A 16,252-nucleotide genomic window follows, 5' to 3' on the forward strand; every position below is an offset into this window, starting at 1 on the left:
AAAGCCAAATAACTGGATGCTAATTACCTCCCTTGATCTAAGATATTTTCGTAATTTTCTCTCGCGGGCGACAGTTTGAAAACGCTGTTTTGTTATATTTTTCCTTTCCTTTAAATTCCATACATGGAAATGACTGTAATACTACTATAGATGTTGAAAACTAAACAACCATAACATTTTAAAACTTGAAATAGTGATTTTTGCATATATACATGTATTACTGTGACCATGCAGAGACGTATATATTACATTAATAATAACATTAATGATATATATACGTCTCTGGTAACAGCATGTACGAAAAATTACGTTGTTCAGTAATAGAGTTCCGTTATGTTTTAACTAACTTAATCGTGTGAATCTGTGAACTCAGAGACGTATGTATTACATACGTCTCTGGTGAACAGCAATTTTTATTAAAAAAAACCCAACAAAATTCTCATCTTTTTATTTTTAACTGTACGATGAAAAGTGCCAAAAATATATAATGTGTGGGAAAAAATATAATGTAGGTGGCTAACGTCACAGCAGAGACGGGATATATATACGTCTCTGCTGTAGCGTTCCCTTACATTCATCTTGGACATGATAGGTGTAGCACGTCCAGGGCTTCAGCATTGACCTGGTATGACCTGATAGTTTAGTTGAGATAGTCCCGCCTGTGTCTGTGGATCTCCATGTGAAAACGCCTATCATTTCTTTTTTGAATGTCCAGTTTATACACACCAGAGGTTTGAATTGTTTCAAAATCTAAATTTTGTTAATGAAATCTCCTTAGATATATTGTTATCTGATATTCCGGATCTGTCTTCTCAACAAAATAATGATATTTTTCGTAACGTGCAAAAATTCATAAAGACCAGCGGTAGGTTTTAATTATTTTTATATTTATATTTCTATACTCAATTTGTGAGACTGTTTAATGTTTTTCTTTCTCTTTTTGTTTCTGTTGTTGTAATGCTACTGTTTGTAAATCTGATGTATATATTTGAGGAAAGGGCGTAAATAATGTTGTAATAACTTGTGCCCAATCCTGTTGTCACTATTTTGGCAATAAAATATGTTTAAACAAAACAGTTTAGTTGTTTAGAGTGAAAGTGAAGTGATTGGAAATAATTAGAGAAGGTGCAAGTCCTGGCTTGGCAATGCTGTACTTTTACATTCAGAAGACTTTAATAATTTTTCTTTCAAAAGTTCCGCAGGTTTTGTCAGAGGTCTGGAAGTCTTTGGCATGTTAAACCTCGGTAGTCTGTTTATCGCATAAAGTTGGAAAGCATTAGTTCTTCTTTTTTGGCCTACAACCATTGCATTGGATTTGTAACAACTAGGATTAACGAGGCATGATCGCCTTACTGGTCAAAGGGAAGCAACCGCTACTCAGATTGAGCCGACGGCGCGTTTCGGGTGGTAGCATCACGAATTAGATTGCTATCCGTGGTAGCATGCAAGATGTAACACAACACCACTTGAAACAAACAATTCTAAATGTGGTTTTCTATTACAATAATGAATTTATGATTATAAAACATGTTTAATTTTAATATTATTAGTTTTAGTTCAGCAACTGACAAAGTCGAGTAGGTCCAAAGTACAACATGTTTTAACCAGAGACGTATAATACTACTGTATTATACGTCTCTGTTTTAACTAATCGTCCTGTAGTGCGTACACCGGAAAACACTGAGGAATGACTATCGATGTTATTATATCAATGCTGAGATATTTCTTTCAAAATCTAGTCACGAGGCATAACTTTTGCACTCATTGGTTTATTTATAAAAGCTACATAATATATTTGCAAGAGGAGACAGAGAGAAAAGAATGTCTTCATGTTCTAGTCGAAGGTATAGAGGGAGGGAGAGTTCTCATTTTGTTGAATAAGCATGTCAATAGTATCTTTTCAATATTTTGTAACATTACTAAAATCAGAAACCCTGAACTCACACAGGTAAGACATTTATTGTGTGCATATAACTATGTATTTGTAACCTTCTTTGACTTAACCACGGAATTAGTTCGTGACTTAACCAACTTTCTGAAATATTCCTTTTTACAAGAACTTTGATCAGGTGTAGATTAGCACACCTAATTTTATGTCGGACAAGTGTTCCGCAAAGCGGTACATGATACGCCCGTCAGATGTCGAATGAGCAGTTTGCCACAAAGGGGCCATAAGTGCATAAATTTTGGCGAGATAAGCGTCAAATTCTACAAAGGGCCATCACTGCATAAATAACCGGCAAATAATTTTGGTTATCGAACCTGTCCGAGCTTTCATGGCGATGAACCTTTCTACCAAGTTTGAAATTAATACATTCAAAATTACTCAAGTTATTGACCGAAAACTGTTTTGGCAATTCTACAAAGGGCCATAATTCCGTAAATAACCGGCAAATAATTTTGGTTATCGCAAGCTTTGATAGAAATGAACATTCCTATGAAGTTTGAAATGAATCTTTTCAAAATTATTGAAGCTATTGAGTGGAAAATGTTACGGCAATTCTATAAAGGGCCATAACTCCCTTGATAACAGGCGGATTATGGTCAAGCTTTCATAGAAATGAACCTTCCTATGAAGTTTGAAATGAATCTTTTCAAAATTACTGAAGTTATTGAGTGGAAACTGTTTCGGCAATTCTACAAAGGGCCATTACTCTGTAAATAACTGGCAAATAATTTTGGCTATCAAACTTGTCCGAGCTTTCATGCCAATGAACCTTCCTACCAAATGAATCCATTCAAAATTACTCAAGTGATTGAGCGGAAACTAATGTGTGCCCGCCCGTCCACGTGAAAACATAATACGTCCCGTCATTCGACGGGCGTATAAAAAGGAAAACCATCATATCTTCGTAAATATTTTCTCATAAATTGTCAGAATTCAAACCCAAGTTAGAAAGACAAAATCTGGTAGCATTGCTGTAATACGACATTAAACGAAACGAAGACAGCATTTGACTTTTAACCTTCACTCAATGATTTAAGCAACATGTAATACATAAGAAAACAAACAAAAATGGTGAAATTCACAACTAAATTTTAATGATATGTACAAGCAAAATAACTTAATAATAATTAATTTTGTAAGCAAAGCTTATCCAGTCAACAAATATGTTATACAGTGTATATTTATAATAATTTAATATAGTATAAAACAATGTATATGTAAAGTGTGTATGAAATATAATGTAATAGTGTATATGTAATACATATATTATATAATGTAATACACTGTATATATTGTATAATGTAAAACAGTGTATGTTATATAATGTTATACATTGTATGTTATATAATGTAATACAATGTATATGAATATAATATAATAGTGTGTATGTTATATAATGTAATACAATGTATATGTTATATAATATAATAGTGTATATGTTAAATATTATAATAGTGTGTATGTTATATAATGGAATACAATGTATATGTTATATAATATAATAGTGTATATGTTAAATAATTTAATAGTGTAAATGTTATATAATGGAATACAATACAATTTGGTCCTCAATTGTGGATCAGACATACTGGTACAAGACAAGTTTTTTAGCATCATTTTGTTATACTTAACAATTGCATTGATGCATATAATATATCAAATTGAAAATAAATATTAATTTTTAAATGAACAGACTGACAGGAAAAGAAATATGAAAAATAATATATTATAAAGCAATATAAAACATTAAATAAAATACCTGCTGTGCATTATACATATACTTGTACTAGAGTTGTTACACTAACCTCAGATCAACATGTACAATTTATAAAATTTGGAAATAAAACAATTATTTGCTTCTTACAAGTTTTACCCGTGTGACTTTGAAAGTGGGTCATGGCCATGTAATTGGATGAAACAGCATACTGTACCCCAGGACAAATATACAGCTCATGGATCTGTTGAAGCTATTTCAACTTACCAAAAGATTTCACCTTGTGACAAATATCATGTAGTTTGTAAACAAAAATATCAAACTTTTTTTTGTGTGGAAATTTAGGTATATTCACAAATAAATTTCTGTGCACAATGAGGAAAAATTTCCAATTTCAAACATGTTAAATAATGTCACACTTCACAACAAGGCTGTGTGCCATTTTTGATTGATTACTCAGAGCAATATATTAATCTGGTAAGATATGCCTACAAGAAGAGGCCCAGAGGACCTGTATTGCTCATCTGGATATTCAAGCAATTATGGCAAAATATTTTTGTTACAAGAAGTATTGCAAATAAGACCACATGATAGGGTTAGTCAGTGGATATCAAATTAAAATTTGTTCAAAATAAATAAATAAATATACATGTTTCATCTTCTAATTTCAACCTTTCATAACCTCTAAGAAGATTCAAGTCAAGATTAATATCCATGTTTTATTAGCAGGTGAGCAGGGATATAGAGGAGGGAAATGAGGTCATTATTTTCATTGATTGACATCATGTGGAATTCCCTTTTTTCTCCACTTTCATTAGCGATGTCGTAAGGACCCTTTTGTCAGATCTTGACTCATATATTGTTATAGGAAGGGAGCCTCAACTGTTTCCAATTTGTGACCCAGAAAATTGCCTAAGGATGTGGCCAGATCCCAAGTGTTACCTCCAATATTATGACTGTGATTATATGGTTATTGGGTGGGGGTTTTAACTGTTTCAAAGTTATGATCCAGGGATTAAGTCTCAAGGGGTGGGCAACACCCAAGGGGTAAATCCTTGTAGAAAATGTATATTCGTCTCTTTATATTCAGCAATTGTATATAGTGTTACAGTGTGCATTGGTATCTCAACTGTTTCCAAGTTGTGACCAAGAAACTTAATCCCTAAGGGTGTGGCCAGAACCCACAGTCAATTCTAATATCAAAATTGTGGTCCTATCTCCTATTTGAAATCCAAATTACCTCTATTTGGCCCCACCCTTCAGACTTGAATGGTAAATTCCACCATTTGTACAATTTTCAATCCGCACAACCTAGGGATGCTTCCGGTTAAATTATATTGAATTCCAATCAGCAGTTCAGAAGAAGATGTAAATGTCAACCTAATAATTGTAGAGGACTAAAACAACGTCGCCTAATTACCCGTTTTTGGCCCTGCCTCTCAGCCCAACCATTGGTACAATTTTAAATCCCAATCTCCTGGAAAAGTTTAAGTTGAAATCCAAATTACCTCTATTTGGCCCCACCCCTCAGTCTTGAATGGTAAATCCCACCATTTGTACAATTTTCAATCTGCACAACCTAGGGATGCCTACGGTCAAATTTCATTGAATTCCAATCAGTAGTTCAGAAGAAGATGTTGGAAGGAATTATTAATGGGTAGACGACGGACGATGTCACCTTGAATATCTGTCGCAGTGTGAAAGACATGTTTTATAAGTTATTTGAATCCAACATCTCACTTGCAAAAATGTGTTTTTGATTTAAACATATTTTATTTGCAAAAATACAAAAGGGATTAGACACAAGTTATAAAACTTATTTTTTTTTATAAATACAGGTATTTGTTCCTTTGCCTCATAGATCTATTGAAGTATTACTTATTAAATGTTTTTTTTCTAACAGATTTGATCTGCAGCTTTAACGTGAATGCGTTCTCATGATAAATTATACGTGTTATCACAGTAAGTCATACAAGTGTTGTCATGATCAGTCTCAATGAAACGTTTCCACAATTCTCACCTTTTATACAAACTATAGTAACATTTAAAAAATGTCAATAAAATTTACGCAACAAACAATGGAGCTATATTTAAGGCACATGTTTCTGATGAAATAACTATGTAGTATTGACATACAAGATATAGTTTTCTTACATTGTAGCTAACACAGGTGATGGGTGTCAATGTTACGAACATAAGTTCTCATTTAAAAAAAGACAGTACATTTTTATCACAATTTAACATAAACATTGATATGTCTATAAAATATGCTAACAGTTTCCTATGCTCATTTGAAAGTCAATTGTGTAGAAGTAAGGGGCCAAACAAAATGTAGTGTTAATGATGAACATCTATTGCACATATGTCATACAATAGTACAGATACTGTTTCCTGTACACAAGCATGCACATACATATATATGCATGCAACACACACAATGAACATTTTACTAGCACCGTATTTTTTAAAGAAAGAACTGTAATATATAATTGGAAATCAGAGCATGGCATTCTGAAACTTACATTTTCAGGTCTTTGTTGCAAAAAGTAGGTGGCAATTTCTATGACAGGAAAAAATATTAAGCAATATGATAATTAGTCTGAGTTTTAAACATGAGCTTTACCATAATAGATCGTACCAGCTTTCAAGTTGATGTATGTGCAATCTAAACAATGGAACAACTTCAATCACTGAAGTTAGTAATGCATTATCTGCTTTTGACAGTCCAATTAAAGCAAATAGCAGGTAATTTATAAAACCTTAGTATATATGTACACAAAGTCTTAAGGAAAGGTGATGGGAACAATGATAGAGTCAGTTTGGCAGTACATTTTGTCTTGGCACTGTACAAATAACACTGCCTATAGTGGCATGTCTTAGTAAACTTTAGTAGGAACCCTAAGGTAAGGATTGTAGTGGCATCAACTCCAATGTCCACTTTACCCTCAGAAATGAACCTTTGACCCGAGTCGGTACCAGCAATAATCCTCAGGGATCTGTCCAGTGTACTCTAACTACGTCACAATTTAGTTCACATTTAACCTTGAGACAGCACCAGTGTGAATCCTCAGGGATCTGTCCAGTGTACTCTAACTACGTCACAATCTAGTTAACATTTAACCTTGAGACAGCACCAGTGTGAATCCTCAGGGATCTGTCCAGTGTACTCTAACTACGTCACAATTTAGTTCACATTTAACCTTGAGACAGCACCAGTGTGAATCCTCCGGGTTCTGTTTAAAATACTCTCACACATCAAGTCTCGGATAGTACCAATAAGAAATTCACAAATTAACACTTAGCCTGAGACAACACTGGTATGACAGATCTGTGAGTATGTCCATTGTATGTCAACATATCAGCATTTTGCCTGAGTTGGTACCGGTATAAAGTAGTATGTGATCAGGAGTATGACATACAGAATGACCAGTGTAAACCCTGAAAGAAAGAGACTAGGGGTCAATCACAGGTCAAATATTCACACAAGATCAATCATGGGACAAATATAGAAAAATCTCCACCCTCATAGGTCAAATATATTAAACTTTATTGCATTTGCATTCGAACAATATAAAGTTAAACTGGGTCAAATCATAGGTCAAACAGAGACATAGGTCAAACCAAATAACACAGGTCAAACATAGAAATATAAACAAATGGGGTCAATCATAGGTCAGATATTGTGACAAGAGTCCAAAATACATGTACACTTGTGTCAGTAGATATGGCAGACCAAGGAATTTCTGAAAGGATGTTAAGCCAATACAATAAATATCACCGGAGGAAACTACACAGTTTTCCAGACTCCAGCTTTATCTAAAATCAAATCATACCCCTAACACAAATTGTGAGGTGGCTTACCCTGGAAGTAGTCACTCTTGCCATCCTGGAATGTGTAGTTGATGACAATGACGGAGAAAACCACAGCCCATAGATGGATATCATTGAACAGGACAAGGAACCCGAACGGCTGTCAAACAAAATCAGAAACAGTTAATGTACAGGACAAGGAACCCGAACGGCTGTCAAACAAAATCAGTAACAGTAAGTGAACAGGACAAGGAACCCGAACGGCTGTCAAACAAAATTAGTAACAGTTAGTGTACAGGACAAGGAACCCGAACGGCTGTCAAACAAAATCAGAAACAGTTAGTGTACAGGACAAGGAACCCGAACGACTGTCAAACAAAATCAGTAATAATTATTGAACAGGAGAAGGAACCTGAATGGCTGTCAAACAAAATCAGTAACAGTAAGTGTACGGGACAAGGAACCCGAATGGCTGTCAAACAAAATCAGTAATAATTATTGAACGGGAGAAGGAACCTGAACGGCTGTCAAACAAAATCAGTAACAGTAAGTGAACAGGACAAGGAACCCGAACGGCTGTCAAACAAGATCAGAAACAGTTAATGTACAGGACAAGGAACCCGAACGGCTGTCAAACAAGATCAGAAACAGTTAATGTACAGGACAAGGAACCCGAACGGCTGTCAACCAAAATCAGTAACAGTAAGTGTACAGGACAAGGAACCCGAACGGCTGTCAAACAAAATCAGAAACAGTTAATGAACAGGACAAGGAACCCGAACGGCTGTCAAACAAAATTAGTAACAGGTAGTGTACAGGACAAGGAACCCGAACGACTGTCAAACAAAATCAGTAACAGTAAGTGTACAGGACAAGGAACCCGAACAGCTGTCAAACAAAATCAGTAACAGTAAGTGTACAGGACAAGGAACATGAAAGGCTGAAAAACAAAATCAGTAACAGTTAATGTACAGGACAAGGAACCCGAACGGCTGTCAAACAAAATCAATAACAGTAAGTGTACAGGACAAGTAACCCGAATGGCTGTCAAACAAAATCAATAACAGTAAGTGTACAGGACAAGGAACCCGAATGGCTGTAAAACAAAATCAATAACAGTAAGTGTACAGGACAAGGAACCCAAACGACTGTCAAACAAAATCAGTAACAGTAAGTGTACAGGACAAGGAACCCGAACAGCTGTCAAACAAAATCAGTAACAGTAAGTGTACAGGACAAGGAACCCGAACGGCTGTCAAACAAAATCAGAAACAGTTAATGAACAGGACAAGGAACCCGAACGGCTGTCAAACAAAATCAGAAACAGTTAATGAACAGGACAAGGAACCCGAACGGCTGTCAAACAAAATCAGAAACAGTTAATGTACAGGACAAGGAACCCGAACGGCTGTCAACCAAAATCAGTAACAGTAAGTGTACAGGACAAGGAACCCAAACGGCTGTCAAACAAAATCAGTAACAGTAAGTGTAAAGGACAAGGAACCCGAATGGCTGTCAAACAAAATCAATAACAGTAAATGTACAGGACAAGGAACCCAAACGGCTGTCAAACAAAATCAGTAACAGTTAGTGTACAGGACAAGGAACCCGAATGGCTGTCAAACAAAATCAGTAACAGTAAGTGTACAGGACAAGGAACTCGAATGGCTGTCAAACAAAATCAATAACAGTAAGTGTACAGGACAAGGAACTCGAATGGCTGTCAAACAAAATCAATAACAGTAAGTGTACAGGACAAGGAACCCAAACGGCTGTCAAACAAAATCAGTAACAGTAAGTGTACAGGACAAGGAACATGAAAGGCTGTCAAACAAAATCAGTAACAGTAAATGTACAGGACAAGGAACCCGAATGGCTGTCAAACAAAATCAGTAACAGTTAGTGTACAGGACAAGGAACCCGAATGGCTGTCAAACAAAATCAGTAACAGTAAGTGTACAGGACAAGGAACCCGAATGGCTGTCAAACAAAATCAGTAACAGTAAGTGTACAGGACAAGGAACCCGAATGGCTGTCAAACAAAATCAGTAACAGTAAGTGTACAGGACAAGGAACCCGAACAGCTGTCAAACAAAATCAGTAACAGTAAGTGTACAGGACAAGGAACATGAAAGGCTGTCAAACAAAATCAGTAACAGTTAATGTACAGGACAAGGAACCCGAATGGCTGTCAAACAAAATCAGTAACAGTTAATGTACAGGACAAGGAGCCCGAACGGCTGTCAAACGAAATCAGTAATAATTATTGAACCGAACAAGGAACCCGAATGGCTGTCAAACAAAATCAGTAATAATTATTGAACAGGAGAAGGAACCTGAACGGCTGTGAAACAAAATCAGTAACAGTGAATGTACAGGACAAGGAACCCGAACAGCTGTCAAACAAAATCAGAAATAATTATTGAACAAGAGAAGGAACCTGAACGGCTGTGAAACAAAATCAGTAATGATTATTGAACAGGAGAAGGAACCTGAACGGCTGTCAAACAAAATCAGAAATAATTATTGAACAAGAGAAGGAACCTGAACGGCTGTGAAACAAAATCAGTAATAATTATTGAACAAGACAAGGAACCCTAATGGCTGTCAAACAAAATCGGTAATAATTAAATTGAACAGAACAAGGAACCCGAATGGCTGTCAAACAAAATCAGTAATGATTATTGAACAGGAGAAGGAAACTGAACGGCTGTCAAACAAAATCAGTAACAGTAAGTGAACAGGACAAGGAACCCAAACGGCTGTCAAACAAAATCATTAACAGTAAGTGAGCAGGACAAGGAACCCGAACGGCTGTCAAAAAAAATCAGTAACACTAAGTGAACAGGACAAGGAAACCGAACGGCTGTCAAACAAAACCACTAATAATTATTGAACAGGAGAAGGAACCTGAATGGCTGTCAAAAAAAATCAGTAACAGTAAGTGAACAGGACAAGGAACCCGAACGGCTGTCAAACAAAATTAGTAACAGTTAGTGTACAGGACAAGGAACCCGAACGACTGTCAAACAAAATCAGTAATAATTATTGAACAGGAGAAGGAACCTGAACGGCTGTCAAACAAAATCAGTAACAGTTAGTGTACAGGACAAGGAACCTGAACGGCTGTCAAACAAAATCAGTAACAGTAAGTGTACAGGACAAGGAACCTGAATGGCTGTCAAACAAAATCAGTAACAGTTAGTGTACAGGACACAGAACTGTAACAGTTGTCAACCAACAGTATGACTATACAACCAACAGTATGACTATACAACCAACAGTATGACTATACAACCAACAGTATGACTATACAGCCAACAGTATGACTATGCAACCAACAGTATGACTATACAACCAACAGTATGACTACACAGCCAACAGTATGACTATACAACCAACAGTATGACTATACAGCCAACAGTATGACTATACAACCAACAGTATGACTATACAACCAACAGTATGACTATACAACCAACAGTATGACTATACAACCAACAGTATGACTATACAACCAACAGTATGACTATACAACCAACAGTATGACTATACAACCAACAGTATGACTATACAACCAACAGTATGACTATACAACCAACAGTATGACTATACAACCAACAGTATGACTATACAACCAACAGTATGACTATACAACCAACAGTATGACTATACAACCAACAGTATGACTATACAACCAACAGTATGACTATACAACCAACAGTATGACTATACAACCAACAGTATGACTATACAACCAACAGTATGACTATACAACCAACAGTATGACTATACAACCAACAGTATGACTATACAACCAACAGTATGACTATACAACCAACAGTATGACTATACAACCAACAGTATGACTATACAACCAACAGTATGACTATACAACCAACAGTATGACTATACAACCAACAGTATGACTATACAACCAACAGTATGACTATACAACCAACAGTATGACTATACAACCAACAGTATGACTATACAACCAACAGTATGACTATACAACCAACAGTATGACTATACAACCAACAGTATGACTATACAACCAACAGTATGACTATACAACCAACAGTATGACTATACAACCAACAGTATGACTATACAACCAACAGTATGACTATACAACCAACAGTATGACTATACAACCAACAGTATGACTATACAACCAACAGTATGACTATACAACCAACAGTATGACTATACAACCAACAGTATGACTATACAACCAACAGTATGACTATACAACCAACAGTATGACTATACAACCAACAGTATGACTATACAACCAACAGTATGACTATACAACCAACAGTATGACTATACAACCAACAGTATGACTATACAACCAACAGTATGACTATACAACCAACAGTATGACTATACAACCAACAGTATGACTATACAACCAACAGTATGACTATACAACCAACAGTATGACTATACAACCAACAGTATGACTATACAACCAACAGTATGACTATACAACCAACAGTATGACTATACAACCAACAGTATGACTATACAACCAACAGTATGACTATACAACCAACAGTATGACTATACAACCAACAGTATGACTATACAACCAACAGTATGACTATACAACCAACAGTATGACTATACAACCAACAGTATGACTATACAACCAACAGTATGACTATACAACCAACAGTATGACTATACAACCAACAGTATGACTATACAACCAACAGTATGACTATACAACCAACAGTATGACTATACAACCAACAGTATGACTATACAACCAACAGTATGACTATACAACCAACAGTATGACTATACAACCAACAGTATGACTATACAACCAACAGTATGACTATACAACCAACAGTATGACTATACAACCAACAGTATGACTATACAACCAACAGTATGACTATACAACCAACAGTATGACTATACAACCAACAGTATGACTATACAACCAACAGTATGACTATACAACCAACAGTATGACTATACAACCAACAGTATGACTATACAACCAACAGTATGACTATACAACCAACAGTATGACTATACAACCAACAGTATGACTATACAACCAACAGTATGACTATACAACCAACAGTATGACTATACAACCAACAGTATGACTATACAACCAACAGTATGACTATACAACCAACAGTATGACTATACAACCAACAGTATGACTATACAACCAACAGTATGACTATACAACCAACAGTATGACTATACAACCAACAGTATGACTATACAACCAACAGTATGACTATACAACCAACAGTATGACTATACAACCAACAGTATGACTATACAACCAACAGTATGACTATACAACCAACAGTATGACTATACAACCAACAGTATGACTATACAACCAACAGTATGACTATACAACCAACAGTATGACTATACAACCAACAGTATGACTATACAACCAACAGTATGACTATACAACCAACAGTATGACTATACAACCAACAGTATGACTATACAACCAACAGTATGACTATACAACCAACAGTATGACTATACAACCAACAGTATGACTATACAACCAACAGTATGACTATACAACCAACAGTATGACTATACAACCAACAGTATGACTATACAACCAACAGTATGACTATACAACCAACAGTATGACTATACAACCAACAGTATGACTATACAACCAACAGTATGACTATACAACCAACAGTATGACTATACAACCAACAGTATGACTATACAACCAACAGTATGACTATACAACCAACAGTATGACTATACAACCAACAGTATGACTATACAACCAACAGTATGACTATACAACCAACAGTATGACTATACAACCAACAGTATGACTATACAACCAACAGTATGACTATACAACCAACAGTATGACTATACAACCAACAGTATGACTATACAACCAACAGTATGACTATACAACCAACAGTATGACTATACAACCAACAGTATGACTATACAACCAACAGTATGACTATACAACCAACAGTATGACTATACAACCAACAGTATGACTATACAACCAACAGTATGACTATACAACCAACAGTATGACTATACAACCAACAGTATGACTATACAACCAACAGTATGACTATACAACCAACAGTATGACTATACAACCAACAGTATGACTATACAACCAACAGTATGACTATACAACCAACAGTATGACTATACAACCAACAGTATGACTATACAACCAACAGTATGACTATACAACCAACAGTATGACTATACAACCAACAGTATGACTATACAACCAACAGTATGACTATACAACCAACAGTATGACTATACAACCAACAGTATGACTATACAACCAACAGTATGACTATACAACCAACAGTATGACTATACAACCAACAGTATGACTATACAACCAACAGTATGACTATACAACCAACAGTATGACTATACAACCAACAGTATGACTATACAACCAACAGTATGACTATACAACCAACAGTATGACTATACAGCCAACAGTATGACTATTCAGCCAACAGTATGACTATACAACCAACAGTATGACTATACTTACATGTATGATGTTGATAAGGACGAGGATGGGCACCTGTATCATACACACTTGGATAGCAGTACTGGTCCCGATCTCTATCCTGTATAACAAACATATTTATTACAGGATTACCTTATTTACCTTATGTTCCATGGCGTCCAATTGTAGATCTCAATCTCAACAGAATTTATTTTTTAAAGGATTGAATATAGTTTGGGCCTTTTTTGGTCCCCAAATTCCATCAAATTAAAAATCTTCAATAGCACTTTCAAATGACGTTTCTTAAATTTTGAATACTTTCCCGGTACTATTATGGAAATATTTATTTGTGTTTTCAATTATGGCTGCCATGGTAACCAGTTGATATTTGCAGAAATTAATGAAATTTGAATATTCAATTTTGACAGGTTTTCGCCTATGTTTTCTCTTAGCTACCATTAAAGCGCACTCTTGAACAAAATTTGTATTTCTTCTAAAGATGTATTACATGTGCCTACACATTGTCCGTTGGTATTAAGTTTGTTTAAGCATGCAGTCTAAAGTTTTCAGGAGAAAAACTATGCGAAATTTGACAATATTCACTGAATATTCTAATTTTTCAAATTTATTTAAATTTAAACTTGTTACCATGGCAACAATAATTAGAAATACAAATAAACATTTTCATGATAGCATTTGAGAATCATTCAAAATGAAAGAAACAGTCGTTCAAAAGTTCATATTAAAGTTTTTGAATAATGATGCATTTGGGGGCCAAAACACGCCCCAACCATATACAGTCCTTTCTCTCCTTTTACTGCTTAGTTAAAAACAAATCAGTTGCTCTTCTCAACAAGAGGTCCAATAGGCCTGCATCGCTCACCTGGTATTTATCTCACAATTGTAACCTTAAAAGAGGGCTAAAATAAAGCTACAGGCAAAATATCAGCGTCTTGACTTAAAGTTAAATGTGATTCAGAAAAAATGGGCAAAGGTCAATCATTTGAACAAACTTGGTAGCCCTTCATCCTAGCATGTTACTGGCCAAATATCATCACCCTAGGCCTCTTGGTTATTCAGAAGAAGTCGTTTAAAGGTTTAAATATATTTGACCCCAGTGACCTTGAATATAAATCAAGGTCATTTATTTGAACAAACTTGGTAGCCTTTCATCCCAGCATGTTACTGGCCAAATATCATCACCCTAGGCCTCTTGGTTATTCAGAAGTCGTTTAAAGGTTTTAAAGATATTTGATCCCAGTGACCTTGAATATTATTAAAGGTCATTCATTTGAACAAACTTGCAAGCCCTTCATCTCTGCATATTACTTGCCAAATATCATTATCCTAGGCATCTTAGTTATTCATTCGGGCCACGTGAGCTAAAAATAGCTTGGATCCCCACCAGCTTGTTTGTATGTCAATTCTACAACACCTCACTCTCAAGAGAACTTCTTCATTCATTGAAACTAGTACATACAGATATTAAATGTACTCCTTCGATATGCACAATATTAAATGCATCTAAAATATATAGTTACAAATTTTATCCTTACCCTAAATTAACATTGTTAAGTAATGCAAACTGGATACCGTTGACAATTTCAGGCAGTTCTGGAACCATGGCAAACATTGTCATTCCCAAGAAGAACTGAAACAGAAACATAGAGGACTTATTTCTTAAAGAATAAGGTAAAACTGAATTTCTTTCAGACACATTAACAAATAATGAATACCCCTGACACCCTTAAGTAAGTAATCTATATATGTATACATTTATTGCCCTGGTTGTAGGGAAACAGAATTCTTTGTTTTCCTAGATTAAATCATGTTTCACTCACACTTCAACCTCACGAAACATTAATAAAGGGAAACAAAGAATTGTGTTTCCCTAACCACAAGGGAGATAGTAACATTATAATAGCCAAATACAGTCATAACACTGATGTGAAGATGACCAGAAGGGCACTGATACAGGCAATATGAAGATATATATATATTCCAATAAAGATAAGGTGCAATTATACAAGGTACATACCATACCTCTGACACCCTTCAGTAAGTTACACAATTAAGATACATACCTCTTCCACACCTGAGTAAGTGACACAAGGTACATACCTCTGACACACCTGAGTGAGTGACACAAGGTGCATACCTCTGACACACCTGAGTAAGTGACACAAGGTGCATACCTCTGACACACCTGAGTAAGTGACACAAGGTGCATACCTCTGACACACCTGAGTAAGTGACACAAGGT

At 35.5% G+C, this 16,252-nt stretch overlaps 1 protein-coding gene across 1 annotated transcript in view; it reads right to left on the minus strand.

The window, feature by feature from the left end:
* Positions 1–3,448: 3,448 nt before the first annotated feature.
* The window catches only part of LOC110462659 (putative cation exchanger C521.04c), a 35,962-nt gene continuing 23,158 nt past the window's right edge, over positions 3,449–16,252 (minus strand). The window contains exons 19-22 of the mRNA XM_021516732.1: positions 15,546–15,640; positions 14,032–14,110; positions 7,524–7,632; positions 3,449–7,100 (exon numbers count right to left, since the gene is read on the minus strand). Coding sequence (XP_021372407.1) covers positions 7,021–7,100; positions 7,524–7,632; positions 14,032–14,110; positions 15,546–15,640 — 363 coding nt within the window. The 3' untranslated portion in view covers positions 3,449–7,020. The remainder of the gene's footprint in view (positions 7,101–7,523; positions 7,633–14,031; positions 14,111–15,545; positions 15,641–16,252) is intronic.

Source organism: Mizuhopecten yessoensis, unplaced genomic scaffold, assembly GCF_002113885.1.
Source record: "Mizuhopecten yessoensis strain PY_sf001 unplaced genomic scaffold, ASM211388v2 scaffold10821, whole genome shotgun sequence".
Taxonomy (NCBI): Eukaryota; Metazoa; Mollusca; class Bivalvia; order Pectinida; family Pectinidae; genus Mizuhopecten; species Mizuhopecten yessoensis.